Source organism: Patagioenas fasciata, chromosome 5 (assembly GCF_037038585.1).
Source record: "Patagioenas fasciata isolate bPatFas1 chromosome 5, bPatFas1.hap1, whole genome shotgun sequence".
NCBI lineage: Eukaryota > Metazoa > Chordata > Aves > Columbiformes > Columbidae > Patagioenas > Patagioenas fasciata.
Window position 1 is genome coordinate 48960250 of NC_092524.1, and position 21004 is coordinate 48981253.

At 39.0% G+C, this 21004-nt stretch overlaps 1 protein-coding gene across 3 annotated transcripts; it reads right to left on the minus strand.

Moving 5' to 3' along the window:
- Positions 1-3414: 3414 nt before the first annotated feature.
- DIO2 (iodothyronine deiodinase 2) lies at positions 3415-20790 on the minus strand. Of its 3 annotated transcripts, none has more exons than XM_065839760.2 (3): positions 20688-20790; positions 19919-20190; positions 3415-8657 (listed from the first exon to the last, which is right to left on the minus strand). In XM_065839760.2, the coding sequence occupies exons 2-3, from the start codon at positions 20138-20140 to the stop codon at positions 8040-8042; spliced, it is 840 nt and encodes a 279-aa protein (XP_065695832.1). In that variant the 5' UTR covers positions 20141-20190; positions 20688-20790; the 3' UTR covers positions 3415-8039. The 3 variants fall into 3 exon arrangements, with proteins under 3 accessions (XP_065695832.1, XP_065695833.1, XP_071665626.1); XM_065839761.2 differs by lacking the exon at positions 20688-20790 and adding an exon at positions 20529-20633; XM_071809525.1 differs by lacking the exon at positions 20688-20790 and having other exon boundaries at positions 8085-8657; positions 19919-20632.
- Between the last annotated feature and the right edge of the window lie 214 nt (positions 20791-21004).

Consider the following 21004-nt stretch of genomic DNA (forward strand, 5'->3'; position numbering starts at 1 on the left):
GAGGGAAATTCTTTCCTTTAAAGGAGAAAGATCTCATAGCACCACTGGGCCACTCTGGCATGCCTCTTCTCAAGAAGTAGTGATCTGCTTCCAGAACAGGGACAACAAGAGTAAGGAAGACTTTAGGAATCATGAAGGACTGTTGTGTGCCCTGAAAATCTTCCTTTTACCTCACATTAACAAGGATCATGACACAGGGTTTACAATGACTGTTTTTCTGCTTCCTTTTACAACTTGCAGAAACAACTCCAAACTGCCATCATAAACCAGGAAGGAGTATCTCCTGATTTAGTCACAGTAGTACAATTCCTGAAAACCAAAAAAATACTTATGTTCATATACTGAAAGCCGCATTGAAGGTACAGTTTGATAATCTAAGTAAATAAAAATAGAAGCCTCATGGAGATTTTCATGCATACCTAAACACATAAGGAGAAAACTCTTGCAATTAACATTATATAGTAAGTCCCACTGGAACAGAGAAGGTCTGTTGAACTTTCTCTCCCAGCCTCACGTATTGTGATACTTCCACTGCTGAAAACAGTACTGGGAAAACTGGTTGATCTACTGTCTCAGAAAAATCCCTCCCAATAACAAACAGGATGAACTGAACTTCAAATCAACTCACCACCAGTGTTACACAATATCAATTAAAAAGTCACTTCAATTTGCTCGAGGGGAACTAGGTGTGATGCTGGACAGTTTGCCATGGTATTGGACAGCAGAGAAATAATATTATACTGAGGTACACGGGTGTTGGTGACAGGCCAAAGAAATACTCTGAGAAAATAACTGTGATGTTTATATGCACTTTCAGTCAAGGCATCCGGACTTGCTGTTATCATATTAGTGTATAGCAGAGATGTACTTCTGGTTTTGGAGTACAAGTGGCAAAGTCGTGCTTTTTTCAATTAGGTGCATTCAGTGTTCATCAGAACTGTTGTGGAGTTTTAGCGCTGTGAAATCCTGAGCTCCCCGCAGTGCCATTCTGTCCATCTGTAAAGATCTGCAAGGATCACTTAGAGAGAACTTCTGCAGCTAGTAAAAATCCGCTGCTCCTTCCAAAGCAGCATCAGCTACAAGACTTCCTTTTCTTATGAAGCAAATGTTTTTAATTTACAAGCATAGTCCACCAATTTCTGGTTTGGAAGGACTGGTCTAATTTCCTGTGAGTCTCTGAACAAACCTCAGAAAGATTTGTCTTGTAAGACATCTGGCCAGGTCTAGTGTATGGTGTTACCAGTGCTTAGACTTTCGCCTTATGTGAGGCTGGAGTGTTGGCTTTATGAGTTTTTACAAACTGCTGACAGACATAGGGAGATACAAACTGGTGGCCAGGGCTGAGAATAAAATCTGTGTCTGCTCCCTTCCAGACTGCAGGAAGCTAAATACTTGTTCATGCTTTTTTAATCTGCCCAGAAAGCCAGTGTTTATCTCTGCAGTCTGGCATGTGGAAAATGATGTTTTAGAACAAACCTGCATGCAGATGATCTGCACTGAGGATGCCTTGATAAACAGAACAAAATGCTGTATTCTCCAATATCTCACTTGACCTCTGACAACTGACATCCTTTTAAGAGTGTTCATACTTGAAATTAAATCCTCAGCTAATCTGTAGCTTTAAGAAAACTCCACAAAACCAAAGGCTGAGACTGTAGAATCATCACCAAGGGTATTACAGGTTGGAAAGAGCATGAGATAGGAAATCAGGTGCAGGAAAGATATAAGGGAAAAAGAACAAGATTAAAGTACATCAAAGGCTGATTAATTCCTAAAGAAAAGTCTTTGGAGAAAATTTCCCTTCCTATTACCTGCACACCTAATCGATAGCTAAGTCATGGTAGCTTTTGTATGGGTAACAAATACTCATATGGAAATATGGGAAAAACTGATTTACAGAGAGCATTTTTTTCTGGATTGCTACATCTCCTTTAATTTTATATAATAGGTATTATCTGAGAGACAATTGTGACATTTGAGGTATTCATGTGTTTCATCTATATGACCTAAAACAGATGCTTCATCTCCACTCACGTGACAGAGTGACACTCATAAATCTTTGAGGCCTTCAGGTTTTGAACAGAATGCTCACTCCAAGTGTTTCTACTTCACATCAGCTCTGTAAGACATTTAAGCTGGTGGATATGTTAACGTAAGCCTTAGAAGCACATAGGTATACATAGTGAGGCAAGGAATGCATCAAACCATGGAAGTGATATTCACTTTACTGAAGTCAATTTGTCTATGATCAAAGTCTATAACCAAAATTTAGGCCCTTTGTTAAACATTTATATTTGGGAAATGTTTATCATGCCAATGGGAAATGTTTATCATGTAGACAATCCTCTTGAGATACTGTTCTATTAATAATCAATTTTCTATTTTTTTCCTTCTACCATGGACACCATCCATTCCAGAAAAAAGGACTCTTGCTAATGAGTATTTGGGAGTAGTCAGAGTCCAATTTTTGGTAACGAATTATTAAGGATCTTATTTTCTAATGAAATTGTTATTTTGTTACACATATGCCTTCATCTAATTTATTCAGCTCTGAAATAAGAAGCAAGTCCCCAAAGTATTTTTATGTCTTCAAGAACATTGAGTGTCTCCTTATAGCAACAACTGATATAAAGGTCATAGCCACTAACAGCCAGATTACAGGAATATTCACACAACTCAGAAGTCTCCTTTCGGTATGTTTGGGGGTTAGTTTTGTAATGTGAACTGGACAATCTAGAGAGAGTTGTTTGGTTGCTCCTAGGGCCTGTCCAGCATACTGTAATGAACTTTTCTGCTTGGGACACTTAGATGCAACAGATTACATGTCTTTCCTTTTGGATATTTGTTTTTTTTCTTTCTTACTGATATTCACAAGCAGTTTTCAGATGCAGCGTCCTATAAAACTTATGATAACAAAAGATGACAGAGAGGAGGAAATTTCTAAAATACAACTAAATCACAAAGTGATGTTCTTTAGGAAGTTGCTGGACATCCTTCCGTTTGAATTTTTTCCTGTTAATAGCTATTCAGCTATGCTTTTTTTTTTTTTCCCTTTTACCTTTTGCATGTTCATTAAAATGGGAGCTGCATGTATGGCTGATGCATTCACAACCAATTCATCCAAGTTTCATATGTTACGTACAGCTCAGCATGCTTTCAAGCACATACAGTGCAGTTCTGTGAAGACTCAACTGATGTCCCTGTAGCTCTTACTTTGTCTCCCCGTTATCTTTCTTAAAAGTTGAGGAATAGTCAGATATTAAATTAGTCTCACCATTTATAAAAGGTTTTTCAAATATTGTTTCAGATCTAGTAAGTGGCATATGCTATTGTAGTAAACAAAGCTCTAGGTCTAATGTCAAGATGCCACTGTGCATTAATAACTAATATTAGAATAAAAAGACACAGAAGATGTGTATTTTCCTTTATGATTTATTATAGTACAAGAAAAACAATTCTAGAAAGCACATTTCATGGAGCACCATATTGTAACAAAATGTTGCTGGCTCTCCTACAAAGTGTATTTTTGACATTTAAACAATGACACACACATAGTCAGTACACACAGGCATCTACACCCTGGCGATCTTATTAATGGACCCAAAGAGGCCTCTCTTTCAAATACAGAAACACTAAGGTGCACAGAGGAATGCTAGTGTGAGGACATCCAAACGCCAACTGAGTTAATTACTCTTTTGTTAGCGATCTTCATAAGCACACAAACCTTCACTGTCTCACCCCAGTCTCTCTTGTCTGAAGCCTCCAAATTGGGCCCAAAGGTCACTGAATATGGATCCGACACAGACATGGTGTAGAGTTGAACAAAACTGGCCAATATTCCCTACCTGATACCTCTTATTGCTTTGGTTATAGTACTGAATGAAAGTCTTAAAAACTCTTAAACCTACACTCCACATCACAGAAAAGTCACTTTTGCACATACAGAAAAATAACTTCCCTCTACACACACCTGAATGCATAGCACTGATACCTCTTTGAGAAGCTTTGTGGGTTTTCCCACCCCGATCACCTTCATAAAAATGATTGCATTTCGTTTTTCAGAGAGCTGTTCAACAATATATCTTGTAATACTTTTCTTTCATTTTAATAGGGCACGGTTTCCTACTGCCTTAGATTTGTCATTGTCTATATAAGCAAGAGCAAAATGCTATCTTTTTCATCTGTACAAAATGTTTTACATTCATTTTATACAGTGCCAAATAATGATGCTAAGCACAGAACAATGTAGGATGATAGCCCAGAATACCTTTTTACTTTGCTCGAAATGAAAAAGTACTGGAAGTTTCCCATACTACTGTTCAGACACAGTATTAGGGTCTCTATTGTGTACAGTAGCCTTCCAGAATACTTTCAGGCACCTATTCTGTGAGCTATTGCTCACTACGTATGTTACACTGAAGCACCTCAAGGAATATGGTTTAGTTCCCGCAAAGAGTGAGAGCAGGAGACAGAAGCAAATTCAGTCTCTTGACGGACTATGCCAATTGTGAAGTACGATGCTAACAAAGTAGCAAAATGTCTATCTGGACCCAAATCAACCCACTATTACAATAATTCTGAGTATCTGATATATGGCCACTTCTGTCATTAACTGAGAACAATGCATGAAGTCTAATTAAAAACCATTTCTATAAGATGTTTCAATTCTGTAGGGAAAAAAAAAAAAGAAAAAAGAAAAAAAAAGGGAAGCAGCTTTTATTTCTATTGCCCACTTCGAAAAGGTACTTTTTTTCTTCTCTTTAAAATACTTTCCCTGCTTTCTGACCACAAAATTTCTGAGGAATTTTAAGGATTTGCAAAATGTATTCCTGTCTTGATAATCAGTGAGGTTGAACTATCATTAAGTTTTGGGCAGGATGTTGAACTGATATTGCCAAGAAAGAAATGAAGTTATTGTGTATTTTTTCTTGTGGAAAATCATTGTGTATTTCCCATTTACAGGAGCCAATTCTATAATTCCTTTATACTGTGTGCTGAATAGGCACCTATGAATAACATGACAAAATAATGGAAATTCAAAAGGAAGGAGAAAACGCACTTGAAAAATAACTGTAACTTTAGATATGCAAAAATGTATTAACTAACTGAATTACTAACTCAGACTCTCTCCTTCGAGCTAAAGGTATGTTTCAACAGCTGTGCTAAACATTTGGCTAGCATTTCCTGTATAAACAGTTCAGAATTCAACTGCATGATGGGGAAGAGAAGAAACAAAAGGCTTACTAGTTTAAATTTTACAAAGGCTACAGAGTTGGTATGGATTAATAAAGTTTCAGATGACTGAAGAATAAGATATAGTAAGAGAAAGGTGTTGTGCTAGGTGTGCCAATACATACTTTCACTTGGTTTAACATCTACAGCTTTATTCACCTGAGTAAAAGGACAGTGTAGCAAAATCAGAAGAGACTCAGAGACAGGCAAAGAATGTGAACCTGTATGAGAATGTAAATTATTGTTTGGTTTAAGAAACAAACAAAAGATATATTAATTTTTGTATAAAGTATATAGTCACTGACATACAGATGAAAAATTGGGATCCTTTCTTTAAAATGTTTTAGCATACAAGAGCAAGAGAGGAGAACATTGAAAAGCAACCAATTTAAATCTGGGGGGAAAAAAAATATAAAGGTTTTTATTTGTTTTTCTTTGCTCTTAAACATGATGTGTTTTGATTTTAGTATTCCTCAACTCAAGAAATATTTAGATCTCTAAACTCAGGACCAGCCTCTCACAGGGATGATGAGACTTTAGCAATCACACTAGACAAGACAAATATAATAAGGGCTGAAGCTAATGAAAATTCCAGAAGAAATTATTGCACCTTCCCCTGAAGCATCTGATACAGCCAGAGGTAGGAGACTGGATTAAATAAATCATGCAGTTGGGCTATGTTACTGTTCCTATGATATTAGGTTTAAACCTTTCAGTTATACACCCCGTTTAGTCATGAAAACATATAACAATCTTTCACACTGAACAACAAGTTACAGTAACATGAATTAATGGGAGGACAGAATAATTATCATTGTCAATCTTAGCCACCACTTATGTGTGCATGTTTATGTATATATATACATAAAATATGATATACATATATATGCATACATAAATGCATACTTACATATATACACACACATGGAGAAACACGCTTCCTGAGCAGTAGGGCTCACCAAAAGGTCTGAAGGCCGTTCTTTACATCCTTCTTTGATACACATTACCAAACTGTGTAAAAATGTGTGTGTATATGTCTAACAGTGTGTGGAGGAAAATGTGAGAAGGAAGGGAAGCATGAACCTGAATATGGTAGAAATCACTCATGTTCCTGTCATTATTTCAGATCTGTGCTTGAAAACACATTTCCAAATGCCTAGTACAGTGGCTAAGTTGACCAACAGCCAAGCAAGAATAAATGCACAGTATTAAAGGCACATCGTGAAAATTAAAATATTTATGTATGTATTTTCTGGTTTTTCCTGTGTTAGTATCAATACACCCTATTACTGACAACTGGCAGGATGAGAAATAAAAAGAACTAATTTGACTTTTGCCACTTACCCAGTTTATCTGTTTCATGTTTCTGCCAAAGCTGAGAGAAAACTGGGATAGTCCATCTACTTATGGGTTTTCATTTGTCAGCTCTAATGGGTTAGCTTATTGTAAACTTGCCTTTTCATCAGGTTTGATTAAATTATTTTTTAGTTTTAGAAATACCTGAACTTAATGTATACTCTGAAAGTATCTCTTTAAACATCACTAATAATTCCTCATACCCATTTTTATGAAAATTCTGCCACCTTTTACACTTTTTCACATTAACTCACACTATGTGTCCTTCCTGTTTTGCTGGGAAGGCTCTTGAGCACACAAGTAAAACGAACAGACTATCAACTCATCTGATAGCAGAACTGTAGCTAATCAACTCTGAGGCTGCAAACAACTTAACTTCCAGACAAACTAATGTAGCTATAAACTAGTTACAGATATCTAAGACAGCAAAACTCAGCATGACTACATTTAACAGGGTAAATGACAGGGTAGGTTTCCATTTCAATGAGGTAAAGTTGTGTATCTGTTCCCCCATCCCCGAAATATATCTGTAATATCATTACCTCCAATAAAAATAAAAGAGAGAAATAAGTTATCTTTTCAATAGCTAGAAATGAAATTACCTTCAAGCTTATTGTTAGACAGAAAGAGATAGAGGAGAAGTAAGGAAACAGAGAACAAAAACAGGGAAAATTGATAAATGTGTGTTGTCAGCTCTGAGAACAGAGGGTTGGTTTGCATCATCTGAGTTTTGTATTGTGATGCATGCTCTAGATGTCTCTCATTGTTTTGTTACAAATAGTCCAGGTTTTCTAGTTTTCAAATTGTAATGGACTTATTTGAAGGCACAGGCCTGCATACTGGATACAAACATTTAAGTAGAATTACATAGGTAATATGCTGTGCAGAGGCATCCATAGAGAGTACAAATACCAGCATACAATGTTTGATCTCAATCTGAGCAGCCAGTCTGCCTGCACAATGCATTGCATGGTGGTTACTGTAGTCTCTGAACTATAAAATCTCTAGGAGAGAGAACAGTTGCCACACTTCATTGCAAGCCCCCTGGCTCCTCCCAGGTCTCTTGCATTGGCCACAGGAGGGTAAAGACGCATTTCTGGTGAAATGCATGACATTGCCTTTGCATGGATTGCCTTCCAAGCAGCAATGCTTCTGGCTCACCACAGGGCCACCACTTCACGAAACAGGTTCCTGGGAGACAAGTCTTATCTATCACTCTTCCTGCATGCCAGCAGCACCTTCTCACAGAAGCCTCTTCACTTCTTCTGTCCCGCAGCGAGCACAGGAGTGGGATTTTTTTCCATACAATGATGTCTTTGTGGAGCTAGTTTCTTCTTTTTTTTTCTTTTCCTAGTTAACATTCATTTGACCTTGTTATCAAATGTGTTCTCCTGCAATCATCTGAAAGGTCTTATTCAAACCAGCATATGATTTTTCCCTTTTACATCACCTTAAAGGGACACATCTATTGACATAGCTTCTGTAGAGAATGGATTTCATCTTTTGCTGAAATTTTGTTCCAGCCAAAGCCGAACCTCCTGCAGATTGTAGGAAAAAGGACCTTTGCCTCCCAGATAGGCAATTTTTTGTCTCTGCACAATGCATACTCGCTCAAATGAAACCCCGTATGCCACATTGGCATTGTTGTCCATGCAGTCAGCCACCACATGGCACTGAGGTGGCAAGGAAAAGCGCTGTAGGAGCTGGTGAGCAGCTGCACATCGGTCTTCCTGGTTCCTGTGTTTCTTGACTTCAAATGAAGCGGGAGAGATTCCAGGGGCAGCCCAGCCATCTGATGGATGAGCCTCATCAATGTAGACCAACAGAAAGTCAGCCACACCGGAGAACTCCTCCACCAGCTTGCTGAAGGCCGACAGCTGGCTTGTGAACGGTGGTCAGGTAGCTGAACCAAAGTTGACCACCAGTGGCCGCTCGGAGTTGGCAAAATCCAGAAGGTGACATTTGGTTCCACACTTCCCACTGACACCGTTCCAACTGCTACTGTTGCCATCATTGTCCTTGGCTATGTGGATTACACTGGAGTTTGGGGCTTCTCCTCCAAGTTTGACCTGACAGTAAAACAAATTAAAACACAGCAAGTTAGTGTGACTTGCTTGTCCAGTATCCTTATGACTACTTTCTTCAAATAAATAAAGTCACTTGTTCAAAGAGCACACTTAACTACCTGCATGGACACCAACATGGGGATATAGCAAATCAAAACCAGCAGCTTCAAAAATTCATCTAGCCCATCCCCACTTACAATGCAGGGAAATGTGCCATTCCTGACAGCTATTCTATTTCATTATTGCTGTAAAATTTGATCTGAGATCTGTGTTGTCCTGCCCACTACACACATGGTCCTGTCCACCCTTCTGTAATTGCAGACTCTTATTTTCTTTCAGACAGACTACCTCAAATTTCTTCACATTTCTTCCTCAGAGACCAATTTTCTGGAAATTATTTCTTTTCACTGCCATCATCTGAGTTCTCTCTACTTGGTTCACATCTTCCTTGAAGGGCAGTGTTCAAAATTTTAAGAGATTTTTCACTAATCCTCATCACACTTCATGTACCTCACAGGCTGTACAGGCTTATACGTACTGGATGTTTGCTTTTTATGAAACATCATGACTGTTTTGGAAAAATAGTAGACTGTTGACTAGGGGTTAGCTAGTGAGAAGTTATAATGCCTAGGTCCCTTTTTCTCTCTTTATAGTTGCTCCTCACCATGGATTTTGGGGCTTCATCAGCCCAGCCTGACTTTGGTGCTTTGCACTTGGACCCATTGAACTGCAACCTACATTTCAAGCCATTTTTCCAATTCTCCAAAATCATTCTGCATTGTATTCCTGATTTTCACAACATATGCAGTGTTTCTCAATTTTGAGAGGTTTGCAGTATATTCTCTTCCATCCTGCAGTCCAAGAATTAAAATGCTCAGAGTGCCAAACACAGGAGACATCTCTGCAGATGCCTACTCAATATATCATTCTGTTTTGACAGTGGATCGTCCAAGACTGTGCTTCCAAAGGATTTTCTAACCACTTCGCAGCCATTTAATCAGTGATTGAATGACACATTTCCTTTTCCTGCAATGTTTCTCTAGAACACTATCGGGAAAAAAGCAGCAGGAAAAGGGCAAAGTTAATATGATGGTTGAAGTAGGATGAAATGAAAACGAACTATTCTCAGCTTTAACCCCAGATCTAGATCAAACTCAACAAGTAATTGTAGAAAAGTCATTTTGCTTGATCGTTTCTATTTCCCTGCCTGTAGAAAAAAAGAATATAAGCATTTCATGGAAAGAACTGCCAGAATGAGATGGATCCTGCAGAGGGCTCCAAGATCCTTAGCTGATAACTGCTATAGCACCACAAAATATTATTACGTAAGACAATTAGTTTTTAATGAGCTCTGCTACAGCAATTCCTAGGTATCTGCTTTACCATCAAGTTCTAGTACAACAATGCAATTATCCTTTTGTATTTCTCTGACTCTCTCTCTCCTGTCTATTTGATTATGTTCAGAAGAGTTTCTTTGAAGGAAACATACAGAACCGTATTCTGAAGTCTTTCATATTTTATTTATTTCTTTCTGAAGCTACACTCCAATTGAAATCGATAGAAGTTAACACTGAATAAGAACCGTGCAAAAAATGAATTAATAAATGACTGGGTTTTGGTGCACTTCTATTGTACATTACATCACAGGGTATCCTGCTGAGTCAGATACAGTAAGAAGCTGAATTAAGAGTTGAATACTCAACTGGTTTGATTACTACTGCACACAGATCCAGAGACAAGTGTATTGTAGATACTGGGTTCTCCATGTCTCCCTGAGGAACCTGACTGCCTTGAGCAAATCTACAGTTATTTGTGACTTGGCATTATTTCATCAGAATAGCAATAGAAGCAAGAGCCTAACAAAGCAAAGTTTGTAAGACTTCAAGCTGCCAGACTTCACAGCTACCTGAGGAGGTCTCACAGCAAGATGACACATGATATAAACACCATTTTGATTATTTTCTATGGGGCAAATTGAGACACAACTGTGCCACCATTCACTCAGAGATCAGCAAAGAGAACCACAGAAAGAAAGAATGCCTGAGATCCACAAATCTCTCCAGGACAAGCACATGATGATTGCACCCCTGGAAGCAGGGCATGTGCAGCTGCAGGTACACCACAGGCAAGGGAAGCAAGTGATGCCCCAGGAAAGCACAGCCCCTTATGGGGCCCCTCTCCATTAACCTGCACTTGCAGCAGTGCTATCTACTAGAGACCCGGAAACAGTTTTAAAAAATAAAGTCTTCTGCTTATTTGCCTTTGAAAGCAAATGAGTTTTCAAATAGCTCAATTTAGGACCTGCTGTCTCAGTGAGCTGTCCCTTGAACTCAAGGAAGGAAAAGAGCTGTATCCCAGTTTTTGAGAAGAAAGGAATTCTCTGGAGAGCAAAAGGTTCAGAGACTCAGGCTATAACGTTTAAGAAGTAGCATTAAGCATGTTGCAACATTTAAGAAGTGCTGCTACAGGCCACCTACACCTTATCAGGTAGCAGGTACTCTTCTGTACAGCTGTTGAACATCTTATTTCTCTCTGCCATTTGGTGCAGTAAGATAGGTTAAGGAGGATTGAATAAGGTGAAGGGCCAGACCTGAGCAAAGAAATACACATATCAATATCATCTGGCGGCCACATAATCATACTGAGGGCTGCATTCAATCCATAAGCAAGCTGGACAACTCAGCATTTTGTGGTAAGTTGGTAACTACCAAAAATGGGCACAACTCAAGAAACACAACATTTGCACATCTGCACAAACACTAGATCCTCCTTTACTTATAAAGTTTAACTGTTCTTGCACTACCAAGCAAACGCTTATTCAGAGCTAGCTTGCCCTAAATGTGCCTTATGGGCAAAGCCTGACATGCAAGTATCTGTGCTGCACCCACTTCCTGGATGAATAATGGACCTCAGTATTTAGGAATGTGTGCCCACCCAATCAAAGAAAAGGAATAACAACATATGATTTATCTCATAAATCACAATTAAGCAACACACTTTGAATTTCTGATATTTGTCGGCACACTTCAGAGAAGAAAAATAAAGGTAAAAATGATAGAACCAACTAAAACTCAGCAATGAACAGAGCTACTCAGGAGACAGGAAACATCTGAGTAGCTGTTTCCCCTCACTCTTCTGGTTTTAACGAAACTATTATGACTGACAATACTCTAACCAACACTGTTGAATTGGGAAACCACAGCCTGCTTCTTGATCATATTTAAGCAGAAAGAGAGGTAACATACTGTAAGCTTCTCATTACCAACTGTTCAGTCAGCTCTACCAAATACTTATCTTCCTAGGTGGGTTAGCAAACCCTGAAGGAACAAACTATCAAAACAACTCCCATCGAACACCAGCACGGGAATGACCTTGAAGTACTATTTAACGTTGTTACCAAGTGTGGCAATGTATTTCACTGTTCTTCAACAATGCAAGTTTGCATTCTGTCTCACATATTCCCTACTGACAAAAAAATAGATGGATTTAGGAAATAAATATAAAGCATAGATATGCCCTGCATCACCTAATAGCAGTTTCTCTTCATTTCCCACAGCCATGAAGGAAGTCTCATGGCCGCAGGTTACCTATCATTTTAATTTTTGTTTCTAGGAGTGCTTGTGTTGGGTTTTTTCCCCCTTAATGAGACATCCTTGCCAAGTAAGCATTCATGAGGCATTTTCTGCTCTTCTAGAGAAGTAATTAGGTCGGTGCCTTGTTCCATACCAGTGTCAGGCACTCCAAAAAGCATCCCTGCCCAGTCGTTAGCGTTTAAACATAAGCAGCAGCATCTCTGCTAATTGGTCTTGATGAAGCACTGCTGTTCCCAAAGGGACTCTTTATTTCACCAGGCTTGGACTGATTGACACAGGATGACAATATCATCCTTGCTGATCATCTACATTGTAGGCCTTGTCTGTCTCCTTTGTTGTTATTTATTGAAAGAAAAAATAACTCTTGGAAAAGAAAATACACGCAATGAGAAAAAACAAAAAACCCCATGTATTCAGCCAAACCGCTTTTGAAATCTTACACAAAGACAGGGAAAATATCAATTCTGAGAAACAAACTAACAGAATTCCCCTCACACGCAATCCAACATTTCTATAATCACGTACTTATGTGTGTGAATATTCAGGCACTTGGTGCCAACCTTCTGGATGAGGTGGAAACCAGCCAGCACACAAGTACCCCCTCCCACACAGTCTGCATGGGACATACAAGGTAGGCCAACCAAAGCGGAGAGCCAGCCTGGCCATCAGCAAGAACAAGCACCAGCCTGACACCAAAGCAGTGACTTGCATCATTCATGCAAACTTTGTGTTTGCTTGACAGCCTTGGTACTGCACCTCCTTCTTCTCGTCTGCACACAGAGTGGAAAGTGAACAAGGTTGCTGATGCTTTAGCACGCAGATTGCAAAGTGAAGGACACTTAGGAGTGGGAAAGAAAGACCTATTCATAAAACTACAGGCTAGAAATAGCACATACTGCTAACTTTGTTGTACATTCTCCATGAAGACTAGGAAAAGCCTCACAGACAAAACTTCACCTCCTCATTTACCTTTTCTTTTTTCTCATTTTGCTTTTACCAGCTTTAGCGTAACCCTCCTGGGATTCTGTGCACTGTATTATAGCTTTCATTCCCTGCATGAGGGACTTTCAAACAGTTTGGCAGACTCATCAGGCTCTGTCAACCCCCTAAAGAAAATAGGTGTTGCCAGACAATTAGTAGTCTGTGATATTAGCCATTTAAATATGGACATGCTGTGTTCAGGACTGGAGTCCAGCAATTGGTAATGAACTGAATCCCTTCAGCTTTTTGCTCCTTTTTAAATCCTCTGCTTTGATTTGATCCCATTCAACTAAATACAGCCACTGAACAGCCTGATATTTCTCAGTGCTTCATCCAAATCATAATCAGACTTTGGCTGGAGAATTATACGAATTATTATTTTTGTTTTCCCTATTTATATGACCCAAGGTTGTGCAATAGATAAAAAATACAGGAGGCCCTTGTCTGGAGCAGCATACAGGAGTGGTAGCTCTTCATTTGTCATGGGGAGGTGGCAGCTTGCTTTAAGAGACTCCATTACTCAAATTGGAGAGCAGAGACTGGAAATGACTCGAGTTCTCCCAGAGTCCAGAGTCTTTATTTAGGATCAGGTGTGTGAAGCCGAGGGAGAGAAGTAGGAGACAAATTAAAAGGGCACAGTCCAGATAAAAATAACTAGTCAAACGTTGCTCTTTTTATTTAAAAACTGCCAGTTCCACAAATGAGCATGCATGGCAGAAGCATAAAGGAGCCTTTTGCTTTACAGTCTTATAAAAGAGAATGGCTAATTTTAGTTCCTCTGATCAGGACACTACAGCAAGCTTCTTAAGGGCTAATGTTTCCCTCAAGATGGGAGCATGGCTTATGACATCGTGGCCTCTGGGCCACAGGCTGCCCTTGCGTACTCTGCCTACAGGTGACAGAGGTCATCACAAGTCTTTGTTAGTCAGCACCTGGAGGACATTTAAAGTTAATCTGGATGACATTTGGTGTTTTTTTTGACTCAGCTTTAGGACTGTATGTATACACAGTGGTGGTTTTGGTGGAGAGACAGAGCTGAGGAACAAGGACTGGGTACGATCGTTCTCCTGGGTGCTGCCCATTAGCTGATTTTCTATGTCTACCACAGCCAAAGTGGGTTTGCACAAGGGTTTGACAAAAAGGCAAGCAGTCCTTTCAGTCGCTTTTCACACCTAAGGGTGAAAATAGAAGACTGCAAAGAGGTAGTGTGGAAGAAATGAAGTTAGATCCGCAAAATGAAACAGGATGAGTATTCATGTGTGACAGGGCTCATCATGTTCCTTTTCCTACCCTTTGTCTGTCTTGGGCATTTAAACTGTAAGCTCCACGAGACAAACTGTGTGCTCCTCTTATTTAGGACACTGCCTAGTATGTGTCCCTGGTCTAGGATGGTCCTCAAATCTACTATAACAAACATATATTAATACTAATGACAATGTTTTAATAATAACAGCAATGACAAGCCCAAATACTGTTGAATTTATGTTCCAAACACTGCAGAAATTATTTTAATTGTGGTTTGGTTTTGTTTTTCTCACTTCTTTCGTGATTGTTTTCATTTGAAAATGTCAATGAAACAATTCTGCTAAGGCTGAACTTTGTAAAACTAATAAAATATTTTTAATGCCACACAATGTCTAGTTCTAAACCCTGAAACTACACAACACACTGTCAAAAATTGCCTTTATCACTGTCAAATGAAGAGAAAGAGACACTTCCTTACCTTGCCAGAGAAAAATAAATACAAATAATGAATATAGGGGTTATGTCTTTGTTCCAACCTTTAAAAAATAGTCCCAAAAAGCAAAGAGTTACTGGATAGCTGAACTGCAGGTGAAGGATCATGCCCTTATATTATTTTCACATACAACTTTGTAAGAATGCTGTGCAACATGCACTTAACGTGACAGTTTTTGAGCTATCCTGCTTTGTATACTGATTTATTCTTTTTTAGGAATAAATGATGTACCTAGCAGGCAGGCAGAACTAGCCAAAGGTATTTTAATTGTGCCTTCCTGAAATCTCAGGAAAATCCTACTGGTTGTTTACTGAACCAGTCTCTTTGCTGCTACTTCCAGAGCTGGGCCTGTGCTGTGAAGTTGGGATCCTCCTGTGCCAACCATTCCCTCCACACTGGGTCTGTCATGCCGGAGCTTGCTGCTGGCCCATTCTAAAGACAGTAAAAAACTGTACAAGTACATGCACACACCCATCACCATCCATCGCTTGAGATACCGGCATCCTTCTGAGGGCTGTAACATGCATTTACATTTACATATGTGCACATATGCACAAGTGCATGTTACCCCCATAGGTGCACCAGAGCATTCCTAAGTATTTGGCTGCTTCAGGGAGATGACAGTAAGGTCTTTCCCACAACTACCCTGCACTGAGGTGGAAAAGAGGGTGGATTTCCTCTAGGATAACCTTACAGCTCTCTACCGGAGACCAGGAACAGAAGCTCTGCACTGCTGAAACACAAAGGTTGTATCTGACACCGGAAAAGCTCCCAGCATGAAGTCTCATCACTGGGCACTGCTAAGGGGTACAACCTTTTTTGTACCCATTTTAAAGCATTTTAAGATAACCGTTTTTCACCTTTGGAATCCTAGAAAGCAGATTCATCCCAGTACTCAAAAAAAAAAGCATGGAATTAAGCAAGTTAAAAAAGCTCTTAAAAGTAAATACTACGTATTTTTCAAAGCTTCTCTAGCTTTTTCTCTGGATGTCTGTAAGATACATGACACATTCAGTACACATGTTGAGGGCTATTACAAATGACATACTGCATTTATACAGATGACCCATATAAACCATGCAGAAGGCACACTAACACCTGCCAAAATCTTTCTTTTTTTCCCCTCTTACCAGTAAATGTGGTTGCTTTCATATTTATACTTATGTATACATACACACATATATATGTGTACACATATACAGAAAAATGAGAATGGGCTGACTCCTGAAAGAGCAGAATATGTATGCCTATGTGTGTGTATTTTTGCATTTACACACATATACGTATGCACATATATATATATATATAGACAGATATACACATGTATACATACCTACATCCATACAAACACATATGAAAGTGTAAATACCTACACACACATACATACATGATTTGCTCTTCAGGAGTAAATCCACTCATTTCTGTGGATAAACAGAGCACAACAATAAATTAGAAAAATAACATTTAAATAAAGTAGTCGTACTCTTTCAGTTATATAAAGTTAATGTAACTTGATTACTCACTCTATCTCTATTATGATAATTAATCTGGGTCTGAAAGCTCCCTTTTAATGTAAGACATGATTGCCTCTTAAGAATAGGAGGAGGACGTTCTATAGATCACAGAGCTGATGCAGTGTAGACAACATCAACACTGAGTGTGATACTAAACTCAGAGCTGTGGAAACAAAAATAAATATGTTAATAATGGACAAAATTTACATAAGAAAATAAAAATAAGCAGAAGATCAATCATTTTTATGCCAGTGGGACTGTAAAATGTCGAGAAAACAAGTCATATAGAGTGTTCCAATAAAAAAGAATACTGCATATACTCTGCATACAATACAACAAACTCAGCATTGTTTCTCTTCTGAGGGTGTTAGAACCTTCAACTGCGGCTAGGTAATCTTGCCTATGAAATAATTGTCATAGCCAAAACGTTGTGTGCAATTATACTTTATAACAACAAAAATGAGAACAAAAGCAAGTTGAATTTCAAGTAAGTTATTCACAATTTTTTTCTAGAGGGGAATATGCATCAGAATAGCTATTTTCTAATATACTCTGAGTATTACAAGATGATCTCTTACACACAGTAGTCTTGAAACAAAGTTACTTAATCCTGGGTCAGCCTGTGCTTTCAAGGTAGGGCTTCTTGTAATAAATTTACTTTAATGTAGAATCTAGTACCTACCCACAGAGTTTTTCTGAAACGGCTTAGAGTAAATTTTTCTGTGAATAGAAATCTTATATCAAGTACTTTTGTGAAAAATGCCAAGAAATGTGGTCAGGAAGAGTTCTGTGTAAGTAACACAAAATATAGTAAAGCCAAACATAGTTATTGCTTTAATTCAGTCTTCTGCTAACTGACAGTCTAGCTTTGGTTTATCTCAGATATCTGCAATTCTGCTATTTTAGCTGAAAAAATGTTGATTATCTCATAAATACTCCTCAATGGAATGAGCTTAAAAAACTGCTGAAGTACTTTGCTAATACCTAGTTTCAGCTAGCAAATTGGAGCAATAAGCAATCACGGTTAAGATATTGACCGCATTTTACCATGCTGTTTAGTGCCCTGATTCTGTAATATTTTCATTTCCTACCCTCACTAACTGGCTAAGATTAAGGTATCACAACTGGGCAGTTCTACTCAGGATTTAGAAAAATATCATTTAAGGAAAAAGATGTTTTGTGGGACAAACATATTCCTGCTTTCTAAACATGCCACAAAGCAGGTTATATTTCAATTTTATTCCAACTCTACCAGTACAACTTTCCAGCTGATTTTTTTTTCTTTCTCCTCCTTACAGAAGCAGCAGAAGATTCTTTCCTATTGTGGAAATGATGACTCTTCTTCTCCTAATCTTGCTCCTTAGTTTATTGTGTCCCGTGTATAATTTGATTTCTACAGTTATCTACCTTTCTGTGACAATCAAGGGCTTCCAATGATCTTCTGTCCTTATGGGCCATAATCCTATTAAGGTAAACAGAGTCTTTCCATGAACTGTTGGTCAACTAGTTACATCTTAAGAATAGCTGGCATGAATGGACTTCTCCCCTTTTTTGGAACAAGGGGATGAAAACTGGTTATATTTATACACATATTTCTGCTGAGTCCATGGAGGGCCAGAATTCATTCTAGGGACCTTAAAGCCTGATTGACCTGAACAACCTAGGTCATTTAATGGTGATAAGGGAGGGTTTTTATTACCAAAGTTCAAGGGATGAGTTTCATTGCCAACACCAAAAATAGCACAGAGTCTTTCTTCCTGTAGAGTCTATGGTTGATATTAACAGCACTGAAAAGCATGTGATATCTTTATTTTAAATAATTTTGTGTTATTTAAGCAAAATGAGATTGAAAATATCTCGGGGATATAAGGTTCCTTACACCTTCACACCTTCTCCAGATCCTGGGCCACATATAGATTGCAAATGTGGGAACTGGAAATGTGGTTGTTTCAGAGTCTTGCTGCCAACTTCCACTGGAGCCTTGACCAAGTCAAGTGTCAACTCTCCTGCCTTGCCTTGTGTTTAAAATGGGAACAATTGTGTTTACTGGCTCATTTAACAAGGCAACTCTAAAATTTACTTAGTGTCTGTGAAGAGGCTAAAAACAGAAACTAGAAGGGCTAGGAGAATAGTGAGCTTCATTCAGCAATACTTTATTTGGGTAGCCAGCTGGCTGATTCCTAGGGTGGCAGAAAGACATTGACCTATTTGGCAAAAGCTAATGTTATTTATATTTGTCTTACACTGAAAACTAATGTCCCAATGGCTTGGATTTCAGGCTAAGCAGCTTGTATTCCATATCACAAAGCCAGCAAACACCAACACTACCAGCTTTTCACATCTCTAGGTAAAACCAAATACAAAAGCTATTTTGGGGGAGCAAAAGAGGACTGTGGAGAAGGTAATACAAAAAGAAACATTTTAGAAGATATAGAACTATCGTTTGGATAGGACCCCTACAACCACATGACATCACACGGGGTATGTTAAATTAGATCGCCTAAATAAGACAACACATTAACAGACTAAGTACTGTTTCAGAAGCCACAGAGCTCTGAATCCAGTTCTTCTACTTACTAACTGGGTGGCCTGTGCAAGAAATTTCATTTTTTGGAGGCCACCTTTTTAATCTATAAAAGGGAACTACAACTATCTCATAAGACCTGGGCAGTACCACTGGGTAATGTTTGTACAAAACTTAAAAGGAAAAAGAAAGCACATGTTGCATAACTGCTGTTGGCTTTATTAACTTAAGTCATCACGCAGCTGTCCCTCAGCTAGTCAAGTTCATTTTTAATCTCTGACATGTCCCTCTGTCACTGCTTTCATGAAGAAAAAAGGCTCACTGTTTCATTCCATACCCAGTTCTATTACCTGGATGCTTCCTCCAATATAAAAATTGACATATGAGTAATAGAAAATGCCAGTGTAATGACAAAGGTTCGTTTCTACCTTTTATTCTAATTAAAGCAATTCTGTCTATGTTATGTAAGTGACATCTATCTATGCAGAGCTCTATCTGAAGACACAGACTTTATACAAGCTCTAGGATCTCACATGGCAAACAATCAAACAACAGATGAGAAAACGTCTAAAGTATTTTACAATTACTCTTACATGAAGACCTTGAGATACTTTAAAAACATACAGATCATTATTTGTACAGGTGGGGAAACTGAGGCACAGCTAAACTAAGTGACACGGCCATGGTTGCACAGTCAGTGGCAGAGCAGAGAGACAGCAGCTCCCAAAACTCGTGAACCCTTAGTCCCGACTGAGAAGCACTGCTTTTTGCCAGTTTACAGTTGTCCCACCAAACTTAATATCGAACAGGAGACAGTCTGCATAGCACCGAGTCATTCCCTTCCCTTCCCCGTTGACAACAGGCATGTCCATCACATCCACCCAGCCTGCCAGTCCCCATCCCCGCGTACCCACCTGCTTGTAGGCGTCCAGGAGGAAGCTGTTCCAGACGCAGCGCAGCCCCTCCGAGGTCAGCATCCTCCGCCACTCACCGCGCCCGGACTTAGACCGGCTCAGAAATAGCACCATGTGCTTCAGGAGGATCACAGAGTCATACAGCGCAAGGAAGAGGCAATTGGAGAAAAAGACCGGCAAGATCTGAAGCGTGATCAGCAAATCCACACTCAGCAGACCCATCTTCCTCACTGCTTATCTTCAGCTGGATACCTTCTGTTCCTTTTTTTACCCTGTACCGTCATTTAAAAAAGTAAAGTAAAAAGCATTTTAAAAAAAATTCATTACCCCTCTCTCAGCCTCCGTCTTTAAAATGAGCAGAGCTAGTTAAACATGAGCAGGCTAGTTAAAACCATAACTGCACGATATTCATTCAACTCGGAGCTGCTCATTTTTCAGAAACTAAGATGTTAACAAAAATTCTTCCCTTAATCAGGGACCCGATTTTGTTGAAGAGAGAGGCAGCTGTGTTTCCAGTTCCCTGCAGTTACAAAATTTAAACTGAGATTGTTAATTGTTAACTTTCCTGCACTATCCCATTGTTTCTCAGCTATTTAAGCACGGAACAGACCTCTCATTTCTGTGTCAGTAAAGCTGGCTACCAGGTGCAACAATACTTGTTTTAAAAAAGGTTTATGTACATAAACTTTCTGTTCCTCCCTCCCTCTTTCCCTCTCCCCCCTCCCTGCTCTCTCTGTTCCTGCCTCCCTCCTCTCGCCCTCTTTCTTACTATCTGCTTATGGTGCAAAGTGCTTTCCCCTCTGCAGCCCTAGCTTGCTTCCCTGAAGCCTTTTATACATTCCCTAGCTAATTGCTGCAATAGAGAAATGAAACCCTAATCTTAGTAAAGATCTTGACGTCAATGTAAAAGAGGGCTTTGCTTTGGCCAGGACTGCAGTGAATAGAAAAATGAAATTCTCGAAACTTTTTTTTTTTTTTTTTTTTGAGAGAGAGAGAGGAGAAAAAAAAGAGAGACAGGCAGCAAGGGTGGAACTTTGTTTTCCTTTGAAAAGGAAAAAGAAAAAAACCCCACACAATATGTTTCTG